Below are 27,492 nucleotides of genomic sequence, written 5' to 3'. Positions count from 1 at the left end.
ATTCCTGGCCCATGGGTTTGAAAAGTAGCCCATCTACTGGGCAAAGTACTCAGACCTCATGCGAAGAAGCATGGCAGGGCATATGATAATAGGTGGCAGTCGCCTTCTTCTGCTTACCAGTAAGTATTCTGGGTACTGGCGATCTTTGAAAGTTCTGGCTTTTTTCATCAGTAGTTCTGAACTGTCGCTGCCCGTAGCATTGCCTGGGGAACTTTTAAAATCCACTCTTTGGCCTTCGCCTGGGCCTGATTCAGTCTGAAGCTCTGGTGATTCCAGTGTATTCCCTGAGATGAAACATGCTTTACATCTAAAACATTTATCTGCAAAGTAGTTCCGTTTCTACCAGTCTGTTAAATGCTCATGGGAAATGAATGGTGTTTTGTGCAAATGCCTTTCAAGGATTTAAAGTTAACTGTGAGTTATCAGAAGAGCCTCAGATTGTCTAGCCATTGTCAATACACCGTAAACCACCAGATTAGCTCATAGTTCCCTCGAAGAAAAGTACTTTTCTTTATCTGTGTGAATTTAGTTTTGGGGTCACTAAATCTGCGTTCTTACGTACTTGAAAGCTCCTGTTTCTGTGTTTCCCAGGGGCGTTTTCTGGTTTACCAAGCCTAATCTGCAATTCTTCTTCAAGGCCAAGAGCACTGCTGCTATGTCTATCAGCCCTTCTGTCTGCCCTCCGTCCTCAACACACTTTGCCTCCATCCCCAGTGTTCTCCACATAGCGCTCCCACCAGGGTGACACTGTGTACTTTGAGCAGATGAGGCCGCTTGGAGGAGATTCGTCAGCGCTGTGTGACCTTTCTGTTACCACAGGTCAAGTGCGCTTGGCTGGCAAGAGGAAGGGGAAGCCAAGAAAGCCTTCCAAGGGAGGGAAATATCAGGAATGAAATATCAGGCTTGCACTGTAGGGGTTGGGAGGACTGGAGGAAAATGCAAATAGGTGTTTTCTACCTCATAGTGAAAGCAAGTTGCCAGATGTGTATACAAACGTGAAATTGTGGTCTCTTATGAACACAATTTAACGAAAGGCAGCAAAGCAACAGATAAAAATCTGTCCAGGAACCCACGCCTAGAGAGAGACAGTCCTCTGCAGCAAGGAGGCCTCTTTTGATGGTCACAGTCGTCTCTCGCCATACTGAGAGAGCACAGATTACAAGGAAGGCAGGAGGGAGGGGAAGGATGGGGCGGGAATGCCTGGGTTGGAGGGAGGGAGAAGCAGCCCCCTGGCTCTCTTGTCAGCCCTGCCTTGACATTGGCTGGGCTGGGGACAGGTCTTGCAGAGAACTCGGGGAAGACAAAGGCCAGGAGAACTACGGCCTTGCAGTGCATTCAGTCCCTGGCAGGGCACAGGAGGAAGGGCGCCTGGACATGGAGGGCGGGCTGTGCTGGACCCTGTGGGCTTTGTGTGCCATAGTTAAGGGCTTTGTACCTTTCTCCTGAAAACCGTGCCCAACCTGTAAAGGAATTTGGGGCAGCAGAGAGGTTGGAGGAGGGTTTGGATTTTTTAGAACATCCCTCTTACTATCGTTCGAGACTGGAATGGAGGGTGAGCCTGAGCAAAGGTAACAGGAAGAGGGGTCAAACACGAGGGATGTTAAGGCTTAGAAGGCCTTTCCTTCTCCAGCGTTTCCCATACACCTGCATTTCCAAACTCCTCTGGTCCCTCCTGCTCACGCGCTGTGCGGTGGGCAGATGGAGCAGCTGGCCACTGCCACCAGCGTCAGGCCCAGTCCTGCGTGCTCACGCGAGTCCCTTTGCCTGAACGCTCTCACTCTCCCAGTGCATTCTCCAGCCCACCCATCCTGCTGGGCGGATCATGAGCACCCAGATTCCAGAGCTCCACGGACCTATCCCGGACCCCTGAACACGGTTGCTTTACCCCTGGAGTATTTACCGTCTCACTGTTCTGCCTCAGCAGAACCTTCCTGAATCACCTTCTGTGAAACAAGTCAGCACTCCTCCAGTGTTGTGTTGTGTTGTGTTTTGTTTTTCATTTTATTCTTTTATTTGGCTTCCATCTGTCTTCCCAACAGACTGAACGCATCACAAGGCTGCTGTCTCCCCAAGTACCTACAGTGACCGGCACATAGTATGTGCTCAATAAACGTCGATTACATTAAGTTAATGACTTCTGCTTTATTACATCCTCTCCATATTAGACTGTCAACTCTTGGGGCAGGAACTGGGATTTCTATAATTTGGTATCCCCACAGCCTCATGTGTTTGTAAATGATGTTGAAATTCTCCAAGTCCTTCCTCAAAGGCTACACTTTTTCTTTTTTGGGGCTCTGCCACTTATTAGCTGTGTGGCCTTGAGCAAGTCAATTAACTTCTCTGTGCTTTGGTGTCTTCTTCAGTAAAATGAGTTTTTGTGATGATTTAAATGAGATTATTCATACAAAATGATCAGCAAAGTATGCATGTATGCATGCAACAAATATTTGTTATTGGTTAGTAGTTAATATCAGTTTACTGCCCATTCTCTGAAGCACTGTGTTCTCAGTGGCTTATAATGCCAGTGGTGTTAGAGCCAGAAGAGTTTTACGTGAACAGTTTTGAAAAGTGTCAGAATCAGTGGGGAAGCCTCACAGACGAGAAGGAAACGGATATTTAATGGGAGAGCCGTAACTCAGACACGAGGGCTGAAGCCGTTTTGTTATACATGTTTGTACCTGAAACCCTATGTGGATGGTTTTTAGAAGGTGGAATCTGTGACTTTAGCGAAATCTTGGCCTTCTCCCACATTCCTCATGTTTGTGTGGATAGAGAGACCCTAGGAGCTGTGGGACACTGTGTTACAGTCCCAAAGCCACTCTGGTTTGTAGTGGGCAGAGAGGTTTTCATACGTCCTTGTTGTCTCAGCCAAAGACTTTGCCCCTGGAGCAGCCATCAGCCTCTTTCTATTCACGATCCCCCGGGGAATCCCAAACGCCTTGCCAAACATCTAAAAAACATGAGTTGTTGGTTGTGAGTGAGGCTGGGCCAATGAGTATAGGTGAATCAGTTAACTACACCTCCATTTCTGGAAGAAACACCTCAAGGCACGCACCCTGCTAAAAGCAGAACTGTCACTATCAACTCCACTTACAAAGGGCAGATTGACTTCCACCACCGAAGTATCTAAAGCGAGTATCTAAAGCCACGTCGTCTGGATTTAAATCCTAGAATCACCTCGTATCATCTTGGGCAAATCACGGAACATCTCTGTGCGTCAGTCTCCTCATCTGCAAAATGGGGATAATGATAGTGCCTGCTTTGTAGGGCCGATGTGGGGATTCAACTTACACACGCAAAGAATTTAGAATATTCTATACATAATGATGATTTCGTGTACTTCGAACGTGTTTCCCACACTGAACTGTAATATTGGAACTGATTAAAAATAGGGCAATTTGGAGGTAAAAAAAGTAGCTTAGTTTGGCACTTTTCCCTCTTCACTATTTCCCTCTTGGAAGATAAAATATAATTAACATGTTTGATCAAGGAATCATTGGGTAGAAATAAAGATGACTGAATCTTGCTATGTCTTGGCTAAGACAGAAAATGCATTTAATCCAAGGTTGGAAAGCATTTTATGAACTTCGTGTTCCCGTGAGCTTAAGTAGGTGTCATAAGTCTTGAGGATGACCTATAGAACTTTCCGCCACCCTGAAGGCCTCTGTGTTCCCGGCACAGAGCTCAGGTGGCCTCCCTGGGTGGCGTTCTTGTGAATGAACTCAGCAGGCGTGCATCCCGGCCACGCCTGGAGCATTTCTTGAATGAGTCCGGAGGATCTGATAAGAAACCCCTTTAATTCCCAGGGTGGTAGGTCTGGGCCAGAATCCACCACCCGTCACCACATTCCGGTTTTGACTTTGGTGTTAATACGTGTCTCAGAAGAGTGAATGGTTATGGGAGGCATGCCATGGGCCGCCCAGCTTTTCCGACGTGGGTGGTTGCTCTCACCAGGTGCTAATTATCAGGGCAAACCGATGTTAGTTTGGGGGCAGGTGAGATTGATCCAAGAGCCCCTCTGAAAACCTTGGGACAGGCAGGGAAAGGTGAACTGATCATTGGAAATTGATCACACACTGAATGTCACTGAAAATGCCACTTCGTTGACACCTTCTGAGAACTCAGAGCAGACCGGTATCATTAGGGAGGTTCTTCAGCCAGCTGGGGCTCAGTCTTTGTAATCACAGCATCGTGGTCTGACATTTCTGAGGATGGGAAATCTCACAGATGTAGAAATCATAGTTTCAACTCCCTCTCTAAAGGTGAACATCATTAAAAAGCTCCTTGACAAAGGCAGGCAGCTAGTCAGGGGCAGAGCTGGAACCAAATCCAGCCTAGTGAGTGCCCGGAAGGGCTTTGCTGAAACCCTGAAGGGTGGGGTTCGGGACGTGGGAGCAGGACTAAGAGCAAGGTTTGGTTTGCAAACATGTGTCTTCGTCCGGACACATGTCGTGCACTCGGCCAAGGGCCTCCCAGGAAATTTCCCTCCACCTTGGCCGCATCACCCAGAAGCCTCTCCCACCCCTGCCCCCCACCCTGCCCATCCTCCCATCACTCTTAGAGTTCTCTGCGAACTGCTGTTTGCCTTAGACCCTGCGCCTCCTCTCTGCCTGCCTCCAGACTCCATCCCTCCTGGCTGCTTGGCTCGCCCTTTCCAAACACACAGGCACCAGTGCCCTTTTCCCGAAAACTACAAGGTTGGGCAGGTCCCGGCACCTTTGACCTGTAGGTTCCTAAGACACCAGCCTGGGCCTCAGCCTAAGGCTCACTCACATGTGTGGGGAAGGTTGATGCTCTGGACTCACCCAGGGCCTCCTGCAGCCCACACCTCAGCCCCGGAGGAGCCCAAGAGTGTGCTCGACCTGGGAGAGAGGTTTGGCTCTGGCATGGCCCATCTGACCCTGCCTGTGTCAGTCAGCTCAAAGACACCACACACTGAGGCGCTTAAGCAACAGGGATTTATTTCACCCAGTTCTGAAGGCTGGAAGTCGAGATCAGGGTACCGGCATCTCTTCCAGGCTTGCAGATGGCCGTCTTTTTGCCATGTCCTCACATGGCAGAGAGAAAGCAAGCTCTCTGGTGTCTCTTCTTATAAGGGCGCTGATTTCATCATGAAGGCCCCATCCTCATGGCCTCCTAAAGGCCCAACCTCCAAATACCATCACACTGGGGAGTAGGACTTCAACATAGAAATGTTAGAGGAACAAAATTCAGTCCGTAGGACAGCTTCAACTATGGAATGTGTCCCAGCCATGTACAGGGACAGGCCTGAACCAGGCCAGTAGGGGTATAAAGGGGCCCACTGGTTAAGAATCAGAGATTTCCAGGACTCTGTGAGGCCACACATAGATACTTAAAAGGACTGGCTTTGGAGTCATATTGCCTGGGTTCAAGTCTTGGCCTTACTTCTTAATTGTGCATGTTGCTTATCCTCTATCTGCCTCAGTTTCTAGATCTGTAAAATGGGAATAATGAAAGTATCCGCCTGGCAGAGATGAGTGAGGATTAAATGAGATTATACCTATAAGGTTTTTAGAACAGTGCCTGAGTCCTTCTCTGATGGGCCATCTGAAATAGCATCGCCTGCCCTCTGCATGTCCTTCCTTCCTTTTTTGCTTTATTTTTCATATTGCACATGCCATTGTGTATGTGTGTACATAGACACACACATATTTAACAGCCTTCTGTAGGTATAATTGACATAAAACGAACTACGCATATTTAAAGTGTTTAATTTGGTAAGTTTTGACACATGCACACACCCATGAAACCATCACCACCATCGAGTGAACATAAGTATCACCCTCAAAAAATTTCTTAGGACCCCTTTGCAATCCCACTTTCTTGCCCCTGTTCCGCCTCCCCATCCTCACACCACAGCTGCTCTGCTTTTGGTCACTGGAGACTAGTTTGTGGTTTTCTTCTAGTCTTTTCTAGAATTTTATATAAATGAGATCACAGAACGTGTATTCTTTTGTTTCTGGCTTTTTCCATTCCACGTAATTATCTTGAGAATCATCTGTGTTGTTCGGGGTGTCTGTAGTTCACCCTTGCGTTGTTGAGCAGAGTTTCAGTGTTTCATCGTCTAGACCTGCCAGAATCTGTTATTCTGTTCCCCTGTTGAGTCATGCTGTATATTAATTTGTATGTTTGTTTATTGTGAGTCTCCCCCAGTTGTAAGTTCCATCGGAGGAGAGACTTGTCTGATCTGTCCCCTGCCGAACATCTGGTGCTCGTGTCTTAGCCAGCACCCACTAAAGGTTTGTGGGACTCATCACACGACGTGTTCAGGGCTTTTGTTATATTCTTCATGGCGTCTTGAGGTGAAATTGCCGATGGGATTCAGGACACACTACCCCAAAATATGGCACCTTGGCATATTAAATACCTTAAGTTGAAGGAATTTTTAAAAAACGGCAGAAGCGGGAAGGTCACTCTGCCCTCCCTTCCTCACAATGTTATTTGCTATGTGAAGCAGGTCATAAAACTCCCAGCAGGAGGAACCAGGGGAAGGGATGACATTCCTATCAGCAGAGACTAGGGATTTGGGGCCAATAAGTCCGTATAAATGAACCTGGGTAAAGCACCCTTATCTCTCTAGTTACTATCACCATTTGCTGCCTCTAGCCCCAACCCTGTTGTCTTGTCAATTCTTAACACATTTATAGTTTCTGTGTCTAACAGCTATAAAAGCTGCCAGCTCTAGTCACTTCTTCGGGTCTTCATTCTCTTGTGACCCATGTGCAAGTTCATAAAACATGTATGCTTTTCTCCTGTTAATCCGTCCTTGGCAGTTGAATTTTCAGACCCAGCCAGGGACCCTACGAGGGTTGAGGAAAACTTTTTCCTCCCCTACAGAGCCATTCCACGGGCAGCCGTCCGAAGCTGGGGACATGATTCGAATGGCGGTGGTCAGCCTGGTGGTATTTCAGAGGCTGTGCTATTTAAGGGGTTCAGGAGGTCGGGAAATATTTTAAAGGGCCTCCCACAAGAGCTGCAGGAGAAGGCCACAGTGGCAGCAGCTCCCGTCACCATTGAGCTCCAGGGAGCCCGAGCTTCTAGTCACTTTCTGTCCTCGTCATTCTCATTCCCAGCAGCACGGGGATTCTTTCTTCTTGCCAGCTCTGACCGGCTTTCTCCCAGCGTGGGGCTGCTCCCTTCGGGCCCCAGGCCAGCTTCCTGCTTTCTTGTCATGGCCCGTCTCTGTGCCTGCCCACCCAGAGGGCACCAGGAGTTGGGATCAAGGGAGAGGCACAATGAGAGGGACCAGTGAGCATGACAAAGAGGAGCACAGCCAGAACCAGGGCTCTGATGACAGCAGCAGGCAAAGAGAAGCAATTAAATTGTGACCGGTTTCTTCCTTGACCAGCCTCCCATGTGGCTTTTGAGAGAGGAGTCAGGTCTGGCTTTGTGCATTCCCCCTGCCTGGACCCAGCAATTAGTTTTGTAAAAAAAGCGAAACCAAGTCGAACACCCACAGAGTTGCATGCGGGGGCAGCTTGCCAGGCGTGTACTGGGAACTCAGCTCAAACTGAACTGCAAGTCAAGTGGCAGCTGATATTTTTCTGAGAATTTAACGAAGGGACTTTCACTGTTCATAGATAGTTGGAGTCATAGAGCTGGAAGCAGCCGGAGACCTTGCCACTCAGAGATGATTTAGACCAGCAGCAGCAGCAGCCCCGGGGAGCTTGTTAGAATGGCAGACTTCCAGCCCCCCATCCTGGCCTAGCAAGTCAGGTTCTGCATTTTAACAAGATCCCAGGCGATTCCTGAGCACATTAATGCATGAGAAGCCCTGCTCTAGGATTTTTTTGAGATGAGAAGTAGGTTTGGATAGGAAAATCAAGTTTGGTTTTGGGCATGCTGGGTGTTTGATGAATTAGCAAGTATTCATCCTTCAGCATTCTAAGCTAACTTGCTTTTAAGAGCTCTGAGTCCTCTGGGTCAGTGTCTAGTGGTATGTTGTTCTCTGTCCTGTTTTCAAGATGCCATGTCCTTCATACATGGCTTTACAGTTTAATATAGGAGCTTTTCTATTGTCTCAATGTCCCTTGAGATTTCTGGAGGCATTCTGGGACACTGTTAGTTTGGTGGCTTATTGGGTGGTGGGGTAGAGAGGGTGGTTACTGTTTCCAGCTACTCTTGCGTTTTCTTTCAATAAGAGGAGTCAGCCATTCATTAACCGATTCTGATGGTGGTAACACCAAAGAATTTTTTCCTTTCTGCAGTCAGTTTGCTCATTTCTTGTTTAAAAAATGTCTGGTCAGCCTTCATTGCTCCCAGAGGGGCAAAAGGTGTCAAAAGCTCAGCACTTTTGTGCCAAAATAGAGCCAGGAAATCGCTTCCCTCCCATGCCCAGGCAAAGGTCCCTCCTCTGCCATCATCTCGCGGGCCCCACCACCTGCTTTACTGCATATAGGAGCTGACATTCAGTTAGCTCGGTGCTTCAGAGCTCTGGCCTCCCATGCACTCGCATGGAAGCTTAAAAAATGCCCGTGGTGAAGCCCTTCGCCCCTGCAGAGCTGCTTAATTGCTTTGATTGGTGGGGCCCTCTTTTTCCCCTCTGTTAAACTGCCCCCCCCTTTTTAGAGCACTTTTAGGTTCACAACAAAGTTGAGCAGAAAGTACAGTTTTCATATATCCTCTTACCTGCCCCCCAACTCACCCACACACACTCTCTCTCTCTCTCTCCCCACCCCATGATCGGTGTGTCCCACCGGGGTGGGACATGTGTTAGAATCGATGGACCTCCATGGACACATCATTATCACCCAAAGTCCACGGTTTACATCAGCATTCACTCTCCATGGAGTGCATTCTACGGGTTTGGACAGATATGTGACGACATGTATCCACCACTATAGTATCAGAAACGGTAGTTTCACCGCCCTGAGAATCCTCTGGCGCTGGCACTTTTTAAAAACGCTCTGGGGCTGAGAACTCCTGAGTTAGTGCTTGCAGGGTGCCAGGCCCTGCTTTAAGCACTTTATGGGAATTAGCTCCCCTAATCCTCATGTCACCTCCGGTGTAGGTACAGTTCTTATCCTGAGCCATATGGTAGTTTGTCCAGCGTCACGCAATGGATGGGCAGCGTGTGAACCCAGGCAGGCTTGCTGCTCTGTCTCAGAACACTGTGCCACACTGGCTTTGCAATCTGCGTCTCTGATCTGCTCAGAATTGCATTCGGGTCAAGAAGAAAAGTAGAATGTCCCCCGCAGTTCGCTCGCAAGCATGCCCTGGCCCTGAGCAGAACCCTGTGCCTTCCAGGCCTCTGCCCCTGCCCTTCAGGGCCTTCTGCCCACCAGCTCTCCCTTCTGTGGCTCCCCAGACCAGCTTGTTTCTTTCCTGCCCCTTTCACATGACCTGCCGATCCCAGCTTCTGTACATCTGCCCGGAATGCCCTCCCTGCTCCCCACCCAGCCAAAGTTTAATCCTTCTCCTCTGGGCTCAAGTTCCACACTCCTGGCTTCATTCCCTGAAGATCCAGGCCACCCTGACCTCTCCACTCCTTGCCACCAGAAGCACTTCCTGCCTTAACTGTGCCTTTTAGAATTCAACAATGATCTCTCAGCAAAACCGGCAGTTTTCACAAGGAAAGAACCAAGTTGCACACGCCAATTTCCGGCCTCCCTTGTCAAGTCCCGCACGGTATGGTGGGCGCATAGTCGTAGGTCCCACAGCACATATGGGAGAATGGGGTGTTCTTGCTCAACCAGAGGCTCCAGGCCATGTCAGCTGTGGTGAGCGGGGGTGCTGCATCGTCACCCTGAACACTGAGTAAATGTGGTGAGCACCTAACAAAAGGATTTTCCTTCCTCCCTAAGCAGCTGCTCAGATCTGTTTTTCAGTGAATTGGAGCCTGAGGTCCAAACTCTTCACTCTGGGATGGGCTTTTCCCAGATCTGGGCCCTGCCTGCCTCCTGCTGGGTGACCATGCAGGAGGCTGGGTGACCTCCTGGTGGGTGATCATGCCTCCCGATTCGCCTGGGTCGGCCTGTTTTCCTGGCAGGGCCCCAGTTTCTACCTGTGGTCTTTGCGTAAGAATGAATCATGTCCGTTCTCACTCTCTGTGTCCTGTTTAAACAGTGAATAATGGAGATGACCCATCTCACAGCCCACCGCTCCCACAGGTCCCAAATAGAGAATGTTTTATTGTTTCCTGTGAGGGCCTGGCTATTCCTTTTTCCTGGAATGAGCAGCCCGCTCCCTGGTCCCAGGCAGATACCATCTTTCCAGCTAAAATCCTACCTAGGATTTCCTAGGCCGGCTCAGCTCTTAGGGACCCAGAAAACTTCCCCTCAGTGTCTTTCATCCCCCTGTCCTAAATCTCCATAATTGGATTTGATTTCAGCAGCACTTGGCACATGCTGTCCTGTATTGAAGCTGTCTGTTTACAGATACATTTCCCTTATTAGATGGGGAGCTTCTGAGCAAGGGCCTAGGAATTTCACATCTTTATCCTGCACACAGTGACTAACACAGTGACTTACACGTGGTAGATAGTTCTTATAATTTTTCTTTAGCTGGATGACTTACGATAGCTATATCGTCTCTGGGCCTCAGTACCAACATCCATAAAATAAATCATTTCTGTAATCGTTAAGGTCTGACCAGGAAGACAAAAAACCATTTTCAAGCGTGAAATGCAGGGTTACCTAGGTGATTGACCAACAGGGGTGGGGGGATGAGCAGTGAGGTCATCCTGATATTAGCATTAGCAGGAAGACAAAAGGAGGTGGCAGGACCGCTAGTTTTGGGTCTAGTTTTGGGTCAGGGGGAGGAAGCTAGAATCCTGGTGGCCTGTCCTGTGGGATCTGGAGCTACAGAAAAGGTGGAGCCTACTGGAAGTGCCACCTGAGGCTGGCCTCTCTCTTCCTCCCACCCTCCCATCTCCTGCCTCTCTTTGGTCAAATGCAGCAGGAAGCCAGCGGTCCTGGGATCCAGTGTGAAGGGGTCAGCCCGTGATGTAGAGTAGAACAGGGAAAAGGTGCAGGGTGGGTGAGAGGCAGACAGGCCCAGGAGCTGCACAGCTCAAGGCCCCCCTCAGCTCTTCAGATGTGTGGTTAGTAAACCTGTTGGCTAAATAACCAAATAAATTGATAAACGTATGAGGAATCTCATCGTCGGCTTCAAAACATATGTAGCTGCTTGTAGAAAATATGATCAAGAAATTCTCTGTGTATCCAGAGTCTGAATTCTTTCATCTCTGTAACCAACATAGCTTTGGGACACGAAAAAAACCAACCCTTTCTCATTCCTGTAGTGCTTCAGAATAATTCAATTAATAAGATCGATAGCGGCAGTTAGGCAAGTAAACACTTAGTGTAAGAAAATATTGACATTCACCTGGTCCTATGACTGTGGCAAGGACATGGATGTCAGCACGTATAAGTATTTATTGAGCTGAGCTCTCTCCCCACTCCCTGCTGCCTGGGCAGGCAAGGCTCAGAAAGTTCACAGCCCCCTGGAGGGTGGGGAAGGGATGGGACTGGGGGACGTCGGAGGCTTCCCTAGCCTTGCATGTCTGGCTGCATGGGTGAAGACACAGCAGACATTTCCTTCCCAGATCTTGTTTTCTTCCACTGGAAAGCGGAGTACATAATAAGATAGAATGATATCTGAAATCCAGACAGGATTCCAAATCTTACCTCTAGCCAATAGTGTCGGCTTCCTCTTCTATGACCTCTGTCTTCAGGGCACCTGGTTAGATTGCACAATTTGAGTTTCAGCAGTTTTAATATTGTTGGGAGAGTTTTCTGGGGAGCAGGGAAATGACTCCAGGAGACAGAAGGGAGAAGAGCAGCAACATGAGCTGGGGAATCCACTTTTTAGTCCACGTGGGAGGAACCGATTTAATTTATTTGTGCCAGTGGAATTGTGAATAAATAGATACATGAATTAACACATGTGCAAACACAACAACACCCTTAGGGTATTATAATGATGATGATGATGATTGAAATGTAGGGATTTAAAAGTATATCCGTTTTGAGAAAAAAACCGATTCCATGTCTTCTTTTTGCACTTGTTGCAGTCTGTTCCCCAGCCCTTTGTCCTCACGTTGTTATTTGATAGGGTTACTAGTCCTGTGGGTACTTGCCTGTGCAATTCATTCTCATCCAGACTTATAACCCTTGTTCTCAAGACACAAAACCATGCTAAGTTTATAGGACCCCGAGGAACTTCTAGGATCAGTTCCCTCCCACCCTCCACCCCCAGCACTGATGGAACCAGCTTCCCCTTGCCCACAATTAAATCACATAGGCCCATGGATAGAGTATCAAATCAGAATCTCTGAGGGGGTGGGAACCCAGACATAGGTCTTTCTCTTTGTAAATCAGGAGATTGAGGCCTGAAGAGATTAAGTCATCTGCCTCAGAGAGCACACAGATGATTGTACCGAGCAGAGCAGTCAGCCCTCCATGCTTGTGCGCATCTCCCAGAGTCCAGCATCACTTCTCTGCCAGGTGTTATGCGGTGAGAAAATTCTGAGAGCGTTTGCAGCTCCCCCTGGTGAATAGCTTTAATCAGTGGTTCTCAAAGTGTGGTCCACGGACCCCTGGGAGTCTCTCAAGCCCTTTCGGAAGGTCCACAAGGTCAAAACTCTTCTCTCAGAAATACTGAAATGTTATTTGCCCTTTCTACTGTGTTCACATGGGCACTGACAATAAAACTATTGGTGTCTTAACATGAATCTAGGCAGTGGTTCCAAACTACACTAGTTGTCATAGAATTCTTCACTACTACACAGTCACTGTTAAAAACAAACCCATGAGTCTGCAGCCATGCCACCCTGAACAAGCCCAATCTCGTCTGATCTTGGAAGCTAAGCAGGGTCAGGCCTGGTTAGTACTTGGATGGGAGATCACCTAGGAAAACCATGTGCTGTAGGTGTAAAAAATAAAAATTAAAAAAAAGGGATTGTAAGCTGACAAGGTCCTTGCAATCTGTGAGGTCAACCAAGGTTTGCCTCGCCTAAAAAAAATAATAAATAATTAAAAAAAAAACCCCATGAAATAAAAACTTTTCTTAATAATGTTTTTGACACATTAGGAAAAACTTAAGTTTTAAAATCTTGACAACTCAGTAAAAGCCGTTTTAATACCCTGTGTAATGCAAAGGGAAATATGCCCAGAGCACCTCTGCTGGGTTTCTTTGAGATGATGGTCATCTTGAGGAAAAGCACCTGCTTGACTGTTTAAGTTGCAAGCTGAACTAGCCACTTTTTTCATGGAGTTCAATTTTTACTTGAAAGAACAGTGGACAAATGATGGTTAATAAGCCTTTCGTATTTGGCAAACATTTTCTTAAAATTGAACAATGTTTGGCAAACATTTTCTTGAAATTGAACAATGTTGGCCTGCCACTTCAATGAAAACTAAAAGGGTCTGTGTTGCTAGTGATAAAAATCCAAGCTTTCTCAAAAGATACAAATGTCCAGTTATAAAGTAAATCAGATCAGCCTTGGGCATGTACTGTACAGCATGGTGACTATGGTTAATAATACTGTATTGCATATTTGAAAGTTGCTGAGAGAGTAGATCTTAAAAGTTCTCATCACAAGAAAAAAATTTGTAATCATGTGTGGTGATGGATGTTAACTAGATTTATTGTGATGATCATTTTGCAGAATATAAATATCAAATCATTATATTGTACATCTGAAACTAATATAATGCTATATGTCAATCGTAATGCAATTCTTTAAAAAAATCTCAGCTTTGAAGCTATCACTGCAGGCTCTTCTCTGAACTAGGAACTTCCAGTTTCTTTAAATATTTTTTCTGCCTCTTTCCTCCCCTTCTGGGACTCTCATTATATATACGTTGTAAGCTCGATGGTATCCCACAGGTCTCTGAGACTCTGTTCACTTTTCTTCATTCTTTTTTCTTTCTATTCCAAAGACTGGATAATCTCAATTGATCATCTTAGAGTTCACCATTCTTTATTCTTTCTGCTCAGATCTGCTACTGAGCCTTTTAGGGAATTTTTCATGTTTGCATTTTGTTATTGAACTTTTCAACTTCAGATTTTTATTGGGTTCTTATTTATAATTTCTGCGTCTTTATTGAGACATTGTTCTCCCGCTTTCATTTAGTTCTTTAAACAAGATTTTTTTTTAGTTCCTTGAACATACTTTAGTATATGTGCTGCTGAAGAGAGCATGCCTTGAACATACTTAAAATAGCTAATTTAAAATCTTTATCTAGCAAGTCTAGAAACAATTTCTATTGACCACTCTTTTTCCTGTGTATGGGCCACACTTCATTCTTTCTTTGCATGTCTTATAATTTTTTTTTTTTTATGAAAACTTGGCATTTTAAACAGTGTAATGTGCCAAGTCTGGAAATCATTCTCTCCTCTTCCCAGGGCTGCTTGTTGTTTGTTTGTTTGGTGACTTTTCTGAACTGATTCTTTAAATGCAGTATTCTTTGTTGTTTATGGCCACTGAAGTCTCTGCCCAGTTAGCTTAGTGGTCATCTAGTGATTGGACAGAAATTTCCTTAAATTCCTGGAACCAGTAAGTCTGCCGGTTTTTGTTGAGAGGCTCTGTGCACACGTTGGGGCATGCGGCCCTTCAACACTCAGCCAGGTGGTTGACATCTCTGCCTTTACCACCTGCTAGCACAGAGCCTTAAGGCCAGTTAGAGGCGAGAGCTTAGAGTCCTCAGGTCTTTCCTGAGCACGTATACACCCCTGGGCATGCTCACGGCCTTACACATGTGCATGACCTTCTAGATTGCCAAGAATATGCTGGAGCTTTTTAATATCTTCTATGGACATCTCACTCCCTAGCTTTCCCTTTTAATCTTCTGGTTAGCCTATTGTTTTTCTCAGTTGTTTCCCACTGCCTCGGTCAGCCCTGATGTTAAACAATTGCCTCTGAAGTTTTTTTTCTGACAAATTCCCCCAGGACATTCACACTGGGTGAGCATGAGCCAGATCACATAAAGATCACCAGGTCACATGATGGCAGTCCCTTTGGAATGAGGCTTTATCATTGCTCCAGCTCTGTTCTGCCCCTTCTTAAGTAAATGTTCTTCGGATTGCCTGTGGTTAATTTTCAGAGTTCTGAAAAAGTGCATTCAGACAGATTTCGCCAGGGTTCTTGTTGCTTTTATGGAGGAGAAAATTTCCAGAACTCGCTGTGCCATTTTGCGGATGTCCTCTACCCTTCTACTTCTGCCAAGCAATTTAGCACGGAATTGACTTACCTTGTTATGACAAATGAAGATTCGTATTATTTCCCTAACCAGAAATTTGGAAAAGTCGTATCCTTCATCAGAAACTTGACAGTTTTCCAGTACTTCAAAATTACAAAATCATGCATGGGTAAAAGATGCATGTCAAATGCAATCAAGACCAATGGATTTTATGTAACAAGTAGGAAAAGTTCATCAATGTGGTTTCAGATTCCACATTGCAACTAATCTTTGTATAGTAGCAGAGAAGATTATCTGTAATCATATGAAAATATTATTAAAATACTCCTTCTTTTTCCAATTACGTATCTGTGTGAGGCCAGATTTTCTTCATATACTTCAAACAAAATAAGGTATTGTATCACATTGAATGCAGAAGCAGATACAAAAATCCAGATATTAAAGATATATGAAAAAATGTAAAGCAATGCCACTCATAATATTTTACTCTGTTTTGGAAAAATAGAGATATTGTTCATAAAAGTATGTTTTTTATGCTAACATATAATGAGTTTATTTTTGTTATTTTAAAATGAATAAATGTCTTTAATTTTTCTGTTTTAATTGTAATATGGTAAATATATAACCCGCATAAACAAATGTTCTTTGAGGTCCTCAATTATTTTTGAGAGCGTAAAGGGGACCTGCTGCCAAAATGTTTGAGAACCTCTGGTTTAGAACAGCCCGGGGGGTTCAAGCACAGGAGAAGCCACACCCACTTAAGGTCACATGTAGCTCTTTTTCTTCTACATGGAAATGATTAATTTGGAAAGAACCTAGAGGAGGCGAGCAAGACTTTCACAGCAAGGTGGAGGAATGCTGCTGCCTCCTTCAGCCGAAAGGAAAGATATGGAGGGAAGGAACTCAATGAATTGTTCAGGGAATTTCTTCCTGGATGGTTTTGCATTCCTATCAAATCACTGTGGGGCACACAGGTCACTCTGCCAGCATCTTGGAAAGATTCTAACCCCCAGCTCGAGTCACACCATCTCAGCTGCTACCACTGAAGTCCTTTCTTTGAACACCCTCACTCTTCCAGTTTGTACCATACAGTTGAGCACAAAACGGACTTATGAGATTCTCTGAGAAATTCAACATTATCTCCCCCGGTGGATTCTTGGTATTTTAGGGCTGAACATGACGTTTTATGCATCTCCTTGACTCTTCCTCAGCTCTTCACATAATATTGGGCACCGGAAGATGCTGGACACAAGTTTGTCAATTGACCAATCGAGATGAAGATTTAGGACAGAAACGCTTTATCTGCAAAAATGATCACCCCACACTCTGATTTCCCTTCTCTGAATGTTCATTTTCTCCCAGGATACACAGTGCCAGGCCGCGGAGTCAGAAGGCTCTAGCATAGGCATATGCTAGCACCATTACTTACAAGCTTTGTCACATTGGGGAAATCATTCAACAACTTTGAGCCTAGGTTTTGCATACACAGAGCAGCCAGCAGGCTGTTTAACAGGAGGCCTGCAACACATGCCCACTTTCCTCCCTCTCCTCTGAAGGATGCTTCGAGATAATTATTCAGGACATGTCAACCACAAACCACAACCCTCTCAAAAGTGTTTATTAGCCAGTGAGAAGTTAATTATACTTAATCCAGTTTCTCTTCTCTTTTAGTGTACTTAAGATGATTTGTAAATCTTACGTCAGCTAAAACACATGTTCCATAAAACCATACATTACTAAATCATAACATCCTCCCATCTGTTTATTTAGTTATTTGGAAGTTAAATCTATTGAACCCAATTGTTTTTTCTATATTTTTCTAAAATTCATTTGTTTTCCTTTCTTGATTCCGGAGAACCATCTCTGTTTCCTTCCTCTACTGATTTCTTACCTGGTTTATTGTGCCTCTTGGTCTTGTTTTCTTCTCTTTTTCCCATGTCATGGTACCTTCAGGAAAGGTGGTTTCTCTTGCAGAGGGATCATGGCTTGGATAAATCAGGAAATTGGAATTACTTGGGATTTTCCCATAGCCCATGGTGCTGTTTTATGCTCCTTATAATCTCTTAACTGAGGCCACATCTCAAAGAACTAACTGAAAAGAGATGTGAAGGGAATAGTGTGAGCAATGTGAACCTCAAGCAAAAGTCTCTTTCTCTCCGTTCCTCCATCAGCTTTAACTGAAGATACCCGAGCCTAACGGATAATGAGAATGAGGATATCTCCAAAGGTGGGCCAAGGTCAACTTGTAGCAGAATGTGTTGAGATCTTTTAAAGCAGATCCTCTGGCCCTTTACCCACAGGTTCTGATCCAAGAATTTTAAATAGAGCTCCCTGGTGATTATTCTGCACACTTCTTGAGAATCAGAGGGAATCTGATCTTAGCATGTCCCATCTTTTTCTTTTTCGTTGAGTTATATTTGACATAGAACACTGTGTAAGTTTAAGGTGTACAACGTATTGATTTGATACATTTGTATTGCAATATGATCGCCATGGCGGGGTTATCTAATACCTCTGTCTCCTTAGCATTAGCTGACACCTCTATCCACGTTCTTATAGAATGCATGTGGCATAAAGTTTCTGTGATGCAAAGGTCTTTCACATCGATTTTCTCATTTGAACCTCAGGATAATCTAGTTAAATAGACAGGAATAAGTACTGTTTTCCCCCAAAAAAAGTTGCCCGAAATTTCAGTCTCCCCTTGTAAAGCCAGACATCAGCTATAGGCCAGGCTGGGCCAACCCCAGCCACCCGAGCGGCTTCTACTTGGGAACCAGATTGCCAACAAAACAATGTATCAACAAAAATAGAATTAGTTTATGATTCCCAAAAACGAGGCCCATGTGAGCTGGCACCCAATGATTGAGGGCTGATGAACACATATGAGCTTGGGGAGACAGAAGGGTCCCTCCACTGCAGAAGAAAGGATAAGGAAGACTGCGTGCCATAGCTGTGAGTGTCTAACACTGACCTGCCAGGGTTAGATGATTGTGCATATTTTACACAGATCAGTCAATAAAGGTCTAAGCATTGCCTCTAAGTCTGAGCCAGACTCACAGCTCCTGCCTTCTGAAAATGGTTGTTGACTTCTGAACTGGACAATGCATAGAGTGAGGTCAGCAATGTTATACTTACCATGAGGTCAAATGAGATCAGTAAGAATGCAAATTCTAAGGCAAGTGTAACAAGTTTTTATGGGGACTGCAGAGCCTGGAGAAGGATCCTAGTGGCAAAAGCACCGTCAGGCTTTAGGCTCCAGGTGACTCCAGCCAATAAAAGGCGGGGCCACAGGAGCACTGTCCCTTCTGGAGCAGGGAGAGCAGGCTCAGCGTGATCCAGGCTTTAGTTCTCTCCCCGCTGGGCCAAAGGTGAACACCCGGCTTGGTTTATGTAAGTCAGGGTGGTATGCGGACACATGGGTTTCCAGCCAGAGGACTCACTGGCTGTGGTTTAGATCTAATAGTCACGATAAACTAAAGAGGAAATGTGTATTCTTCATACACATGATCCTAGTATGGTATTATCTTTATAGCCTCCCGGCAAGAACCATGCCTTCTTAGCATGGTCTTAAAAAGAGCTATTGCTTATGCTGATCCACTACATGAGGTAGAATACTTCAGTTATTTGTGGACAATGTCTCACTCCAAAAAATAATGGTTTTTCAAATTCCAATAGCATAAAACTGGCTTAAAATAGAAGGAGAGGACAAGAGAATACAAAATGTTTCCCCATTCATCTAAGTAATTCTCAGCATTTTCAATTGGGGTAAGATAGTAGAAAGTCTTATGGGAAAATGCTGAGCTTCCTGGGGTTCTTAGCAGAATTGGGGGCAGCTGGAGACCAACAGCCAGTTGCCTCTGACCACAAACTCTTTTCTAGGGAAACCACAGATCTCCTTGAGTGTGTGGTAGAAACCATGGCCATTTTCTGTGTGTGCCACAAAGTGGGAGACGTCGGCATGCACGTCCAAATATAGCAAACTTACCTGTATGTTCTCTTCATCCTAGCTGTACCAAAAATGACGCTGCTGTTTACCAAATCTCTGCTAAAAACTGTTTTGGAATGATCTGCTGTTCTGCTTCCATTGAAGTCGAGTGCTCGTCAGAGAATCCACAACTCTCTCCTAATCCGAAAGATGGCGGGGACACAGGTTGGGAGCATGAAACACAGACATATGAAGAGAAAAGCACAAATCAAGCTGATGAGAAAGAACATCCTTATAAGGAAGAAGAAAATCCCTCCTTGGCTACTCCTATGCCAACTGATTTCTCCTCCTCCCAATTTAACCCTTTATGCTCACTCCCGTTGTTGGCTAGTAATGACATTAGTGCATCTGGTTCTGAAAATCCCTTGGGTTTTAAAGGAACAAGACAAACGGAAGAGGCTTGTGATCCGAATAACACAAAGGAAATTGCAGATGGGTTGCTTTTTCCTAATGCGAGTAATATTCCCGATGAACAAGGTGAGTGTTGCCACGGGATGATGCAGTCCAAAGTATCAAGGTTAACGGATGGTGCCTTAAACGACGACGGCCTGAATGACGAAGACTTAAGCCCTAGTCATCGAAATCCCAAAGTTCAGAAATACATTAGCATCAGCCTACCACTGCCGGAGGCTGCCACCTCCATTTACCCAGGTGACAGGGCCACAGTCAACAAGCAAGTCAGCCCACAGGTTTCCAGTGAAGACTCTGACAGTGACTATGAACTTTGCCCAGAGATAACCCTAACCTCCATGGAGGAGTTTTCAGATGATGACCTGGAGTATCTGGAATGTTCCGACGTTATGACGGATTACTCTAATGCAGTTTGGCAAAGGGACCTGCAGGGGACTGAGCATGTTTTTTTATTAGAAAGCGATGACGAAGTGATGGAATTCGGTGAGTGTGGCTTGGGGGTGTGTAAGCCTTTCCTCAGTGAAATGGGTTCCAGGCCTGGGGTGTCAGATAACACCGGGCCGATGGAGGCCACCACTGGCTTCTGTGGTTATCACTCACAACCTCAAGAAGTGAGGGTAAGGCGCCACCGAGCCTCCACCCACAGTCCCTCATCTCCGCAAACAGGGATGACTCTGACTTTGGGACCTCACCAGGATGGGACGTCTACAGTGACAGACCAGGGGAGATATAAACTACCCACTGCTTCTGCTGAAAATGATTATCCAGGAATTCAAGGGGAAACCAGAGACAGCCACCGAGCAGGAGAGGAATTCGCCAGTGACAATTTGCTAGACATGGATAAAGCAGTGGCAGAGAGAGAGGTGAAGCGCTTGTCTGCTGAGTTAGAAAAGTTAGAGATGGACCAGCGTTTGGAGACCACGGCCAAGGAAAGAGCAGAGGAAACGGATTTGTGGAGCAAGAGGGGCTCAGAGACACCTGCTGGGGCGAGGAGACCGGGAATTAAGGGAAAACCCGAGAAGCTGAACCCCAACCTGAACGACAGCGCAACTGAAGGCACCCTTAAACTCCTCCATCCCGAAGAACCTGTCAAGCACCCACTAACCCACGGTGATAAAGAAGACAGCTCTCATGCCAAAGCAGAAGCTGCGGATCTGAATTTCCACTTCCATGCGGGAGACAGTGCTCTTCCAACCCAAGCAGAGGAAGCGAACGCCCTGCAAACTCCACTAGGCACGCTCCCCAAAGAAGGGAACTTGAACTTGGAGGAAGAAGGGGTGCAGGTTAATAACCTCTTGGAAACAAGCCGGGTTCCAGACCAGAGTGATCATCCTCAGGTAAGGCTCCTTTTTAAAAAAATTACAAGATAAAAGGTATGTGTGTGTGTGTGCGTGCGTGTGTGTGTGTGTGTGTGTGTGTCCCTTCACTTCCCATTTTGATTGCTGGGCCACACTGCCATCAGGGTGCTTGTGAATGACAGCTGCCGCTGCCGCTGCTGCCACTAGGAAGGAAATCTGGTTTTGAAAAAAGGCCCAGATAAACCCTAAGCCATCCTAATTATAGCAAAAGACAGATAGAAGTAAGAGGCACTAATGGGATCCTGGACAGCTGGAAAAAGATATCTGATATTTTGTCTGGCGCGTTTGTTTTACCAGGTAGTGCCACTCTTCAGAAAGTTTTTCAAGCAAGTGTTTTTCAAGCCTTTAAAGGAAAACAAAACAAAACAAAACATTCTTTTTAGTCATTTTTCGGGGGCACTTTGAAAATGGTTAAGTGCTAGTTGTGATCAAAATTCATAGTACAAATGAAAGATTCTGGTGTGTCCGAAAGCCTTGCAGAATTTACTTGGTGATGCTGGAGAAAGTAAACAAAGCGGACTTTCCTGTGGGATGTTTTTATCGGATGTGTGTTTTATGTTGTTTTTTTTTTCTTAGACCACAAAGTATAAAAGAAGCTAAGGAAATACTGCCAGGAAGGAAATTTGTTTTGTCTGGTTATTGATTTGAGGGTGTATTTGAAAGAGTTGGAATTAAAATCATGGGGATAAATAATGCATGGATGATGTTGTGCTTGATGTATGAATTTATTGTATTCCTAATTTTAAAGGGTTCCAAATGGGCTTTGAAATGAGGCTGCAGTGTGGCCAAGATTTCATTTTTGTAAAAAAAATACTTAAGAAAAGTTCTTTATCAATTATATTTACTATGTCTTGTGTTCTCCCTTCCTCCAAATTTATTGTACAAACCTAGTATTGTTTTTACAGAAGACTAGACATACCCCGAAGAAAATAAACTATTCCCAAGGGCAGTCAAATTTATTTAACTGTCTCTGTGAAAAAGTAAACACTGAATACATTGATTTCTAAAGACCCAGTCATAAAATAAGCAATCTAAAAATCTCCAGATCTGAGGGAGCTTTTTACTGCGCAAACTGTTCTGTTCCACTCGCCAAATGAGCCACATAAAAGCCTCGTTTACACCTTACGTTTGCAGGAGAGCCAGATTTATCTATTTGGTTGTTTAACCCACGTCACTTTGCTGATCACGTGCCAGTGACCACAGATTCATGCCCAAGATAAGTTTATGGAGGAGGTTTGGCCAAATAATGCAAAATTCAGTGACAATGTTAATTTTTTTCATGTCAATAAATATAGCATTTCCTTTTCTTTCTATAAAATGCTCTTCCTGGCTCAGCAAAGTGCCTTTTTACAGCTGTTTAACTACATTGAGCATTTCATTGGGCAAATTAATTATTTAAGGTCGAAGGGGTGTAAAGTGGCCAAAAAAGAGTAAATGGAGGGGAAGGTGCTAATAACAATGTTAGTTTTAGATCCATGACGATGGGAGGCAATTCCTAGCTCCCTCAACTGCCAAAAATTGAGAGGAAGTAAAAGAAGAAGCCCCCTTTGTCATCCTTGGCTTGCCCCCTAAACTAAATTCTGAAATCAAGAGCCCCGGTAACCAGCAGCCCCATCTTTTTTTTTTTTACTGGCAATGCAGCTAAATACAGTGGGCCATCATCTCTGGGACCAAGGTCATCCAAATCGTGCACATTCTTTTCTCTATCAAAGTTCTCACACACTTCTACACACTCTATCAAAGTTGCTCACACACTTATGCACACTCACACATTCATTGAGTGCACAACCACCTTACCAGCTATCAGCTCAAAGTCTGACCTGCGTTTTGGGACATGACTATTATTTCAGAACCATGAACATGACTTTTTAGAAAGCTTGCCTTCTGCGGGTAGTAGGACCATTTTTCAGTTTGCTGTGCTCAGGAGCTGAGTTGACCTGTCACTCGGGACAACCAGAAGCTGTGTTCAGGAGCAGTTCTGTGCAGCCCGAAGTTAGAAATAGGATCTCTGTATCTGTGGCATTTATTTCACCTTGACTAAAGCAAGAAAATTTTGCCACCTGCAAAAAGTTACTGTCAAACTGAAGCAAATGTCTGTGTTTCTTACACAATTATGCCGTACAGCCACATTTACAGCAAATGGCTAAATATGGTAAATGTGACACAAAAGCGTGGGGTGTGGGTTCGTTGGGAACTAAATCAAGCTTTTTAAAGTATTGTTCAAAAAAATAAAGACTGGCGAATCTTTCCACACCTAAGTCAAAAGACATTTTAAATATTTATTCTCAGATATTTGAAGCTTGTGGGAACTTAACATTTTGCAATGATTAAAAATCCTTAGTTGGGAGTAATATTAGTAAATTTGCCCATTATCGACTCTTGCCTTATTTACTTACCTTTAGATATCTTTTGTAGAGACAGTGGCCAGCAGCTTATCTCTTCATCTGTATCTTGCTATTAGCATTCTGGGAAAAATTCCATATCTTGAATTCTGTGTTATAAGTGCAAGGCTGTACTGTAGAATATCTCTTGCCTAAACGCATGTCTCCAGGTATACTTATTTCCCATCTTCCTTTCCTGCTTTTACGATGCAAAGCCACCTTGTTCTGATTTGTCTTGAAACAGGACTTACCCAGGCTAGGATTGGAAAGCCCTCAATTTCTCTACATTTATGGAAGATTCCAAAGCAAATCCCAGTTTGGGAGTAGAAAACAGAGAGGGTACCCCAGGCTAACTTGAATCATCTTCAAGGGTGCTCGCCAATCCTTCACCTTGGTTCTGATCTCACTTTCCTGACCCAGCCAAGAGGCAAGGCCTGACAATCTGCTCATCTTAAGTTTCTCTGTAGCCACAGTGGGGTAAGATCATCCTCACTCTTAAATCAGAAGTGCTGTGTCTGTCCTTCTGTATAGCTGCCCAGCTTCGCCCCAGAGAGATTTGCATTCCTCCTTGAGATGTCAAGCGTACAGTATGGAAATGTGTTCTTAGGTTCTGAGAGTTAAGAATCTTTCTGATCAGAAATAAGTACTAAGCACAGAAGGTGAGTTCTATGGTAGCAGAGAATTCGGTCACTGGACTTTGTTCACTGATCTATCCCAAGTCCTTGGAATAGTGCTGGCCACATAATAGGCACTCAGGAATTGAATGAATAAGTAGCCATATGGTACTAGATTAAAATCCAAGTATAGTCAATATGTTTCTAGTGACGATCAGTCTCAACTACTTAGTGGCCTTCACTGTCATTAATACTCTCTTCGGTTCCCTTCACATACCAACTTTCCATGAGGAAATTGCTTCCCTTTGCTCTTTTGGCCCTGGGAATGGGTTGTTCTGTGCTAAGCCATCCACACCTCGCACTTGGGTTCCCTCGTGAATGCTAGTGATTCACATACACCCTTGGCCTTATCAGTGCCTTGTTAGTTCTCACAAATTGCTAACCAGATCCAGAAATATCTCACCAAACTCCCTTAGGATTCAAGACCTTCTGCAATCTTGCTTCCAGCTACCTCTGAGAGGCAAAGCAGGCATGCACCCCAGGCTTCTCATCTGGAAAACGAAGCATTTTCCCAGACGTGTGATGCATTTTCCATCTTCTTGTCCAGAAAGATCTCAGTTGGCTTGTTGCTAGCTCAGCTCATCTTGTCCTTTGAGGCCAAGATCCTGCAGGTCCTTCAAGCTGCACCTCCCCTGAGAGCTTTCCTTGTCTCCACCTACGATTTCTCCCTGCAGAGCAACAGCGTTCTTGTCTGCATGCTTCGTATAGCATAGTGGGCTGCAGACCTGACTTTGGTTTTTGCCCTACTGCTTTCTGACTCTGTGACCTTGGGAAAAACGACTTAAGCTCTCCCAGCTCCAGTTTCCTCATCTAAAACAGAAATAATAATACTTACCTCTTGGAGTGTTGTGAGGATTAAAATTTTGCATGTAAAATGTTCAGCACAGTACCTATTATGCAGTTAACATCTAATAAGTATTATCCTATTTATTTTTTTTATTACCGTCTTAATTCATGTGTTCTTTCTACACATATTAAAGACATTGAGGGCTGGCTACAAGTAGTATTACATCTTTTTTTAATTAAAAATTTTATGAGATAATTGTACAGGCACATGCAGTTGTAAGAACTACTACAGAGAGATCGCTGTACACTTTACCTGTGTTCCCTGATAGTAACATTTTGCAAAAGTATAATATAATATAATCAAGATATTGACATTGATGTCATCTACTGATCTCATTCCGATTTTCCCAGTTTTACTCATACTTGTGTGTGTGTGTGTGTGTGTGTGTGTGTGTGTGTGTGTGAGAGAGAGAGAGAGAGAGAGAGAGAGAGAGAGAGAGAGATCTGTAGAAATGTATCACTTGTGCAGGTTCATAAGTTATCACCTCTGTAGTGATAACTTATGAAACTTCACATTAATCTAAGTTCAACCTAGTAGCTAGGCAGTCAGTGTAAGAACAGGGTATCCAGCAGCTTGAAACTTTCCATGGCCATCCAGTGACAGGCAGGGCACAGAGTAAGTCTCTAGCAGATACACATTTTTAAACATAAGAAAATGTAAGGATAACCCAAACCTTGCAATATAGTTTTCATATTTGGGACAGCACAACTGGAGATCTTGGATTCATTTGCATAATAAAACGCGTTCCCCCAAATAACGACTGTTAAAACGGAGTCCAGAAGGCTGATGATGGGAAGGGCAGTTTACAATCACTCATCTCTCAGCACCACTCCGTGGCTGACCCAGGGAGCAACACAAGCATTTGTTTCTTTCCTTTTTCTTTCTTTTTGTTTTTTAATCACAAAGCCGACTGTGTTGCCTCTGCCCTATACCATTCCTGTCCTGGACCTGCAAGGTCACCAAACGCCCTGGCTTGCTGCAGTAATTGCCCTCAGTAGGCGTTAAATAATCAATGGAAGTCATTAGTACCTACAGCCTTGCTACTACTCTCAGTGTGGTCTGCATGTCAGCTTGTCAAAAGGCAGAATTCCAGGCCCCTCACCAGTCCCACTGAATCAGAATCTGTATTTCAACCCTATTCCTAGGAGATGCAGAAGCACACTCAAGTACCAGAAGCTCTGGTCTACAGAGACGAGATCGTTCTCAGATGAGAAAAAATGCTAAACAGTGGTCTCAATCCTGGCTACACATGGGGCCATCTGGGACCAGCTGGGACCTTAAAACATTCTGATGCTTGAGGTCCACTCCAGAGATACTGGTGTGATGCAGTCTGAGGTGCGGCTCGGGCATTGGGGTTTTAAGAGCTCGCAGGTGATTTTCTGTGCCTCCGAAGTGGAGAATCCTAGCTGTGCTTTAGAATCACCTGTGGTTCTTCTACATATACAGGTGCCCAAATCCCACCAAAGTCCTGTTTCAGTGATTCTAGGGTGGGACTCAGGCTTGTGCACCCTGGAGCCCTCAGTTAGTGGAATACAAGAGTCGCCCTAGTGGGGCTCCAGTTTCCACCACCAACCAGCAGCGCTGCAGAGAGTTAAAGGTTGTACACCCGGGAAAGTGGTCTCAGGGATTCTGGAGCCCCCTGCTCCTGATTTTTCCCATGCTCAGCTGAAGAACAAAGCGCCAGGTTATTCAGAACTACTTTTCAAACAGAGGCAGTGGGAAGTCTCCACACAGAAGGTGTTTCTGCTCTCTCTAGTGCAATACATGCATTCCAAAACACCTCACATTCAGCAAAATCACACACTTAAAACATCAAGGCTCCTGGAGAAAAATAGCATTCCCCACAGGTCACTTCATAGGTCATTTTAAAACCAGGGACAAAAAAAAAAAAGTACCCAGGAAACCCACTTGGACCATCCAGAGAGATGGCTCAAGTTGGCCAGTGGCTGCCGTGGCAGATATTAAAAATACGTGCGATAATTGAGTAGAAAAGCCGACAGACCATTAGTGAGAGCAAGCTTGAGGGTTCTGAGACCGCGAAGACAGGAATGGGTCTCCGGGCCAGCGGGGCTCCTGTGAAGGTAGCCCGGGAGGTGCCCCCTGCCCTCTGACACACAGCCATGGGGTGTACTTAGGAGAGAGGGGCGCTGGGGCAGCCTGCAATTTTAATTTTTATTAAAGTATGACTTGAAAGTGTTCCTGCTGCCAATGCAGACGCTGAGTGAAAGGCTATTCCGCTTCCTGCTCAAGATCCCGTCATTTATTCCAGGTGTTCAGAGTCCTTGTGCTTAGGAAAAACTGCATATGAAGCAATGCGGCATCTGCGTTATACTGACATCATTTCCCTATTAACCGATCTCATGGGGCTAAGTCATTACAGAACCCCGTTACAGCACAGAGACCTCACGGGGGTGTGAAAGCCTCTTTCCGCTCAGGTGCTCTGAGTTCTCACGGCAGAGCATGAGAAGTGAGGGCCTGGATTATTTGCATTGGTATCACCTACTAAGGTACATGTTTAAAAATACAGGCCTCTAAATTTTACCCCAGACTTGTCGAATCTGCATTTTTAATAAGTTCTCTAGGTGATTCTAATGGGCAGTAGAATTTAAACTATAGGCTTAATCGGAGATACTTAGAGAGAGAAAAACTACAACTTGTGGCAACTGTAAAAA

At 45.0% G+C, this 27,492-nt stretch overlaps 1 protein-coding gene and 1 pseudogene across 1 annotated transcript in view; both read left to right on the top strand.

Annotated features, from left to right (window-relative positions):
* ALPK2 (alpha kinase 2) overlaps positions 1-27,492 on the top strand; it is a 97,259-nt gene that overhangs the window by 7,757 nt on the left and 62,010 nt on the right. Inside the window, exon 3 of the mRNA XM_006913749.3 lies at positions 19,172-20,897. Coding sequence (XP_006913811.1) covers positions 19,172-20,897 — 1,726 coding nt within the window. The remainder of the gene's footprint in view (positions 1-19,171; positions 20,898-27,492) is intronic.
* On the top strand, positions 12,776-12,894 carry LOC112481278 (annotated as a pseudogene).

Source organism: Pteropus alecto, unplaced genomic scaffold (genome assembly GCF_000325575.1).
Source record: "Pteropus alecto unplaced genomic scaffold, ASM32557v1 scaffold14, whole genome shotgun sequence".
Taxonomy (NCBI): Eukaryota; Metazoa; Chordata; class Mammalia; order Chiroptera; family Pteropodidae; genus Pteropus; species Pteropus alecto.
The sequence above is the reverse complement of the archived record's forward strand: the minus strand, read 5'-3'. Positions and strand labels throughout refer to the sequence as shown.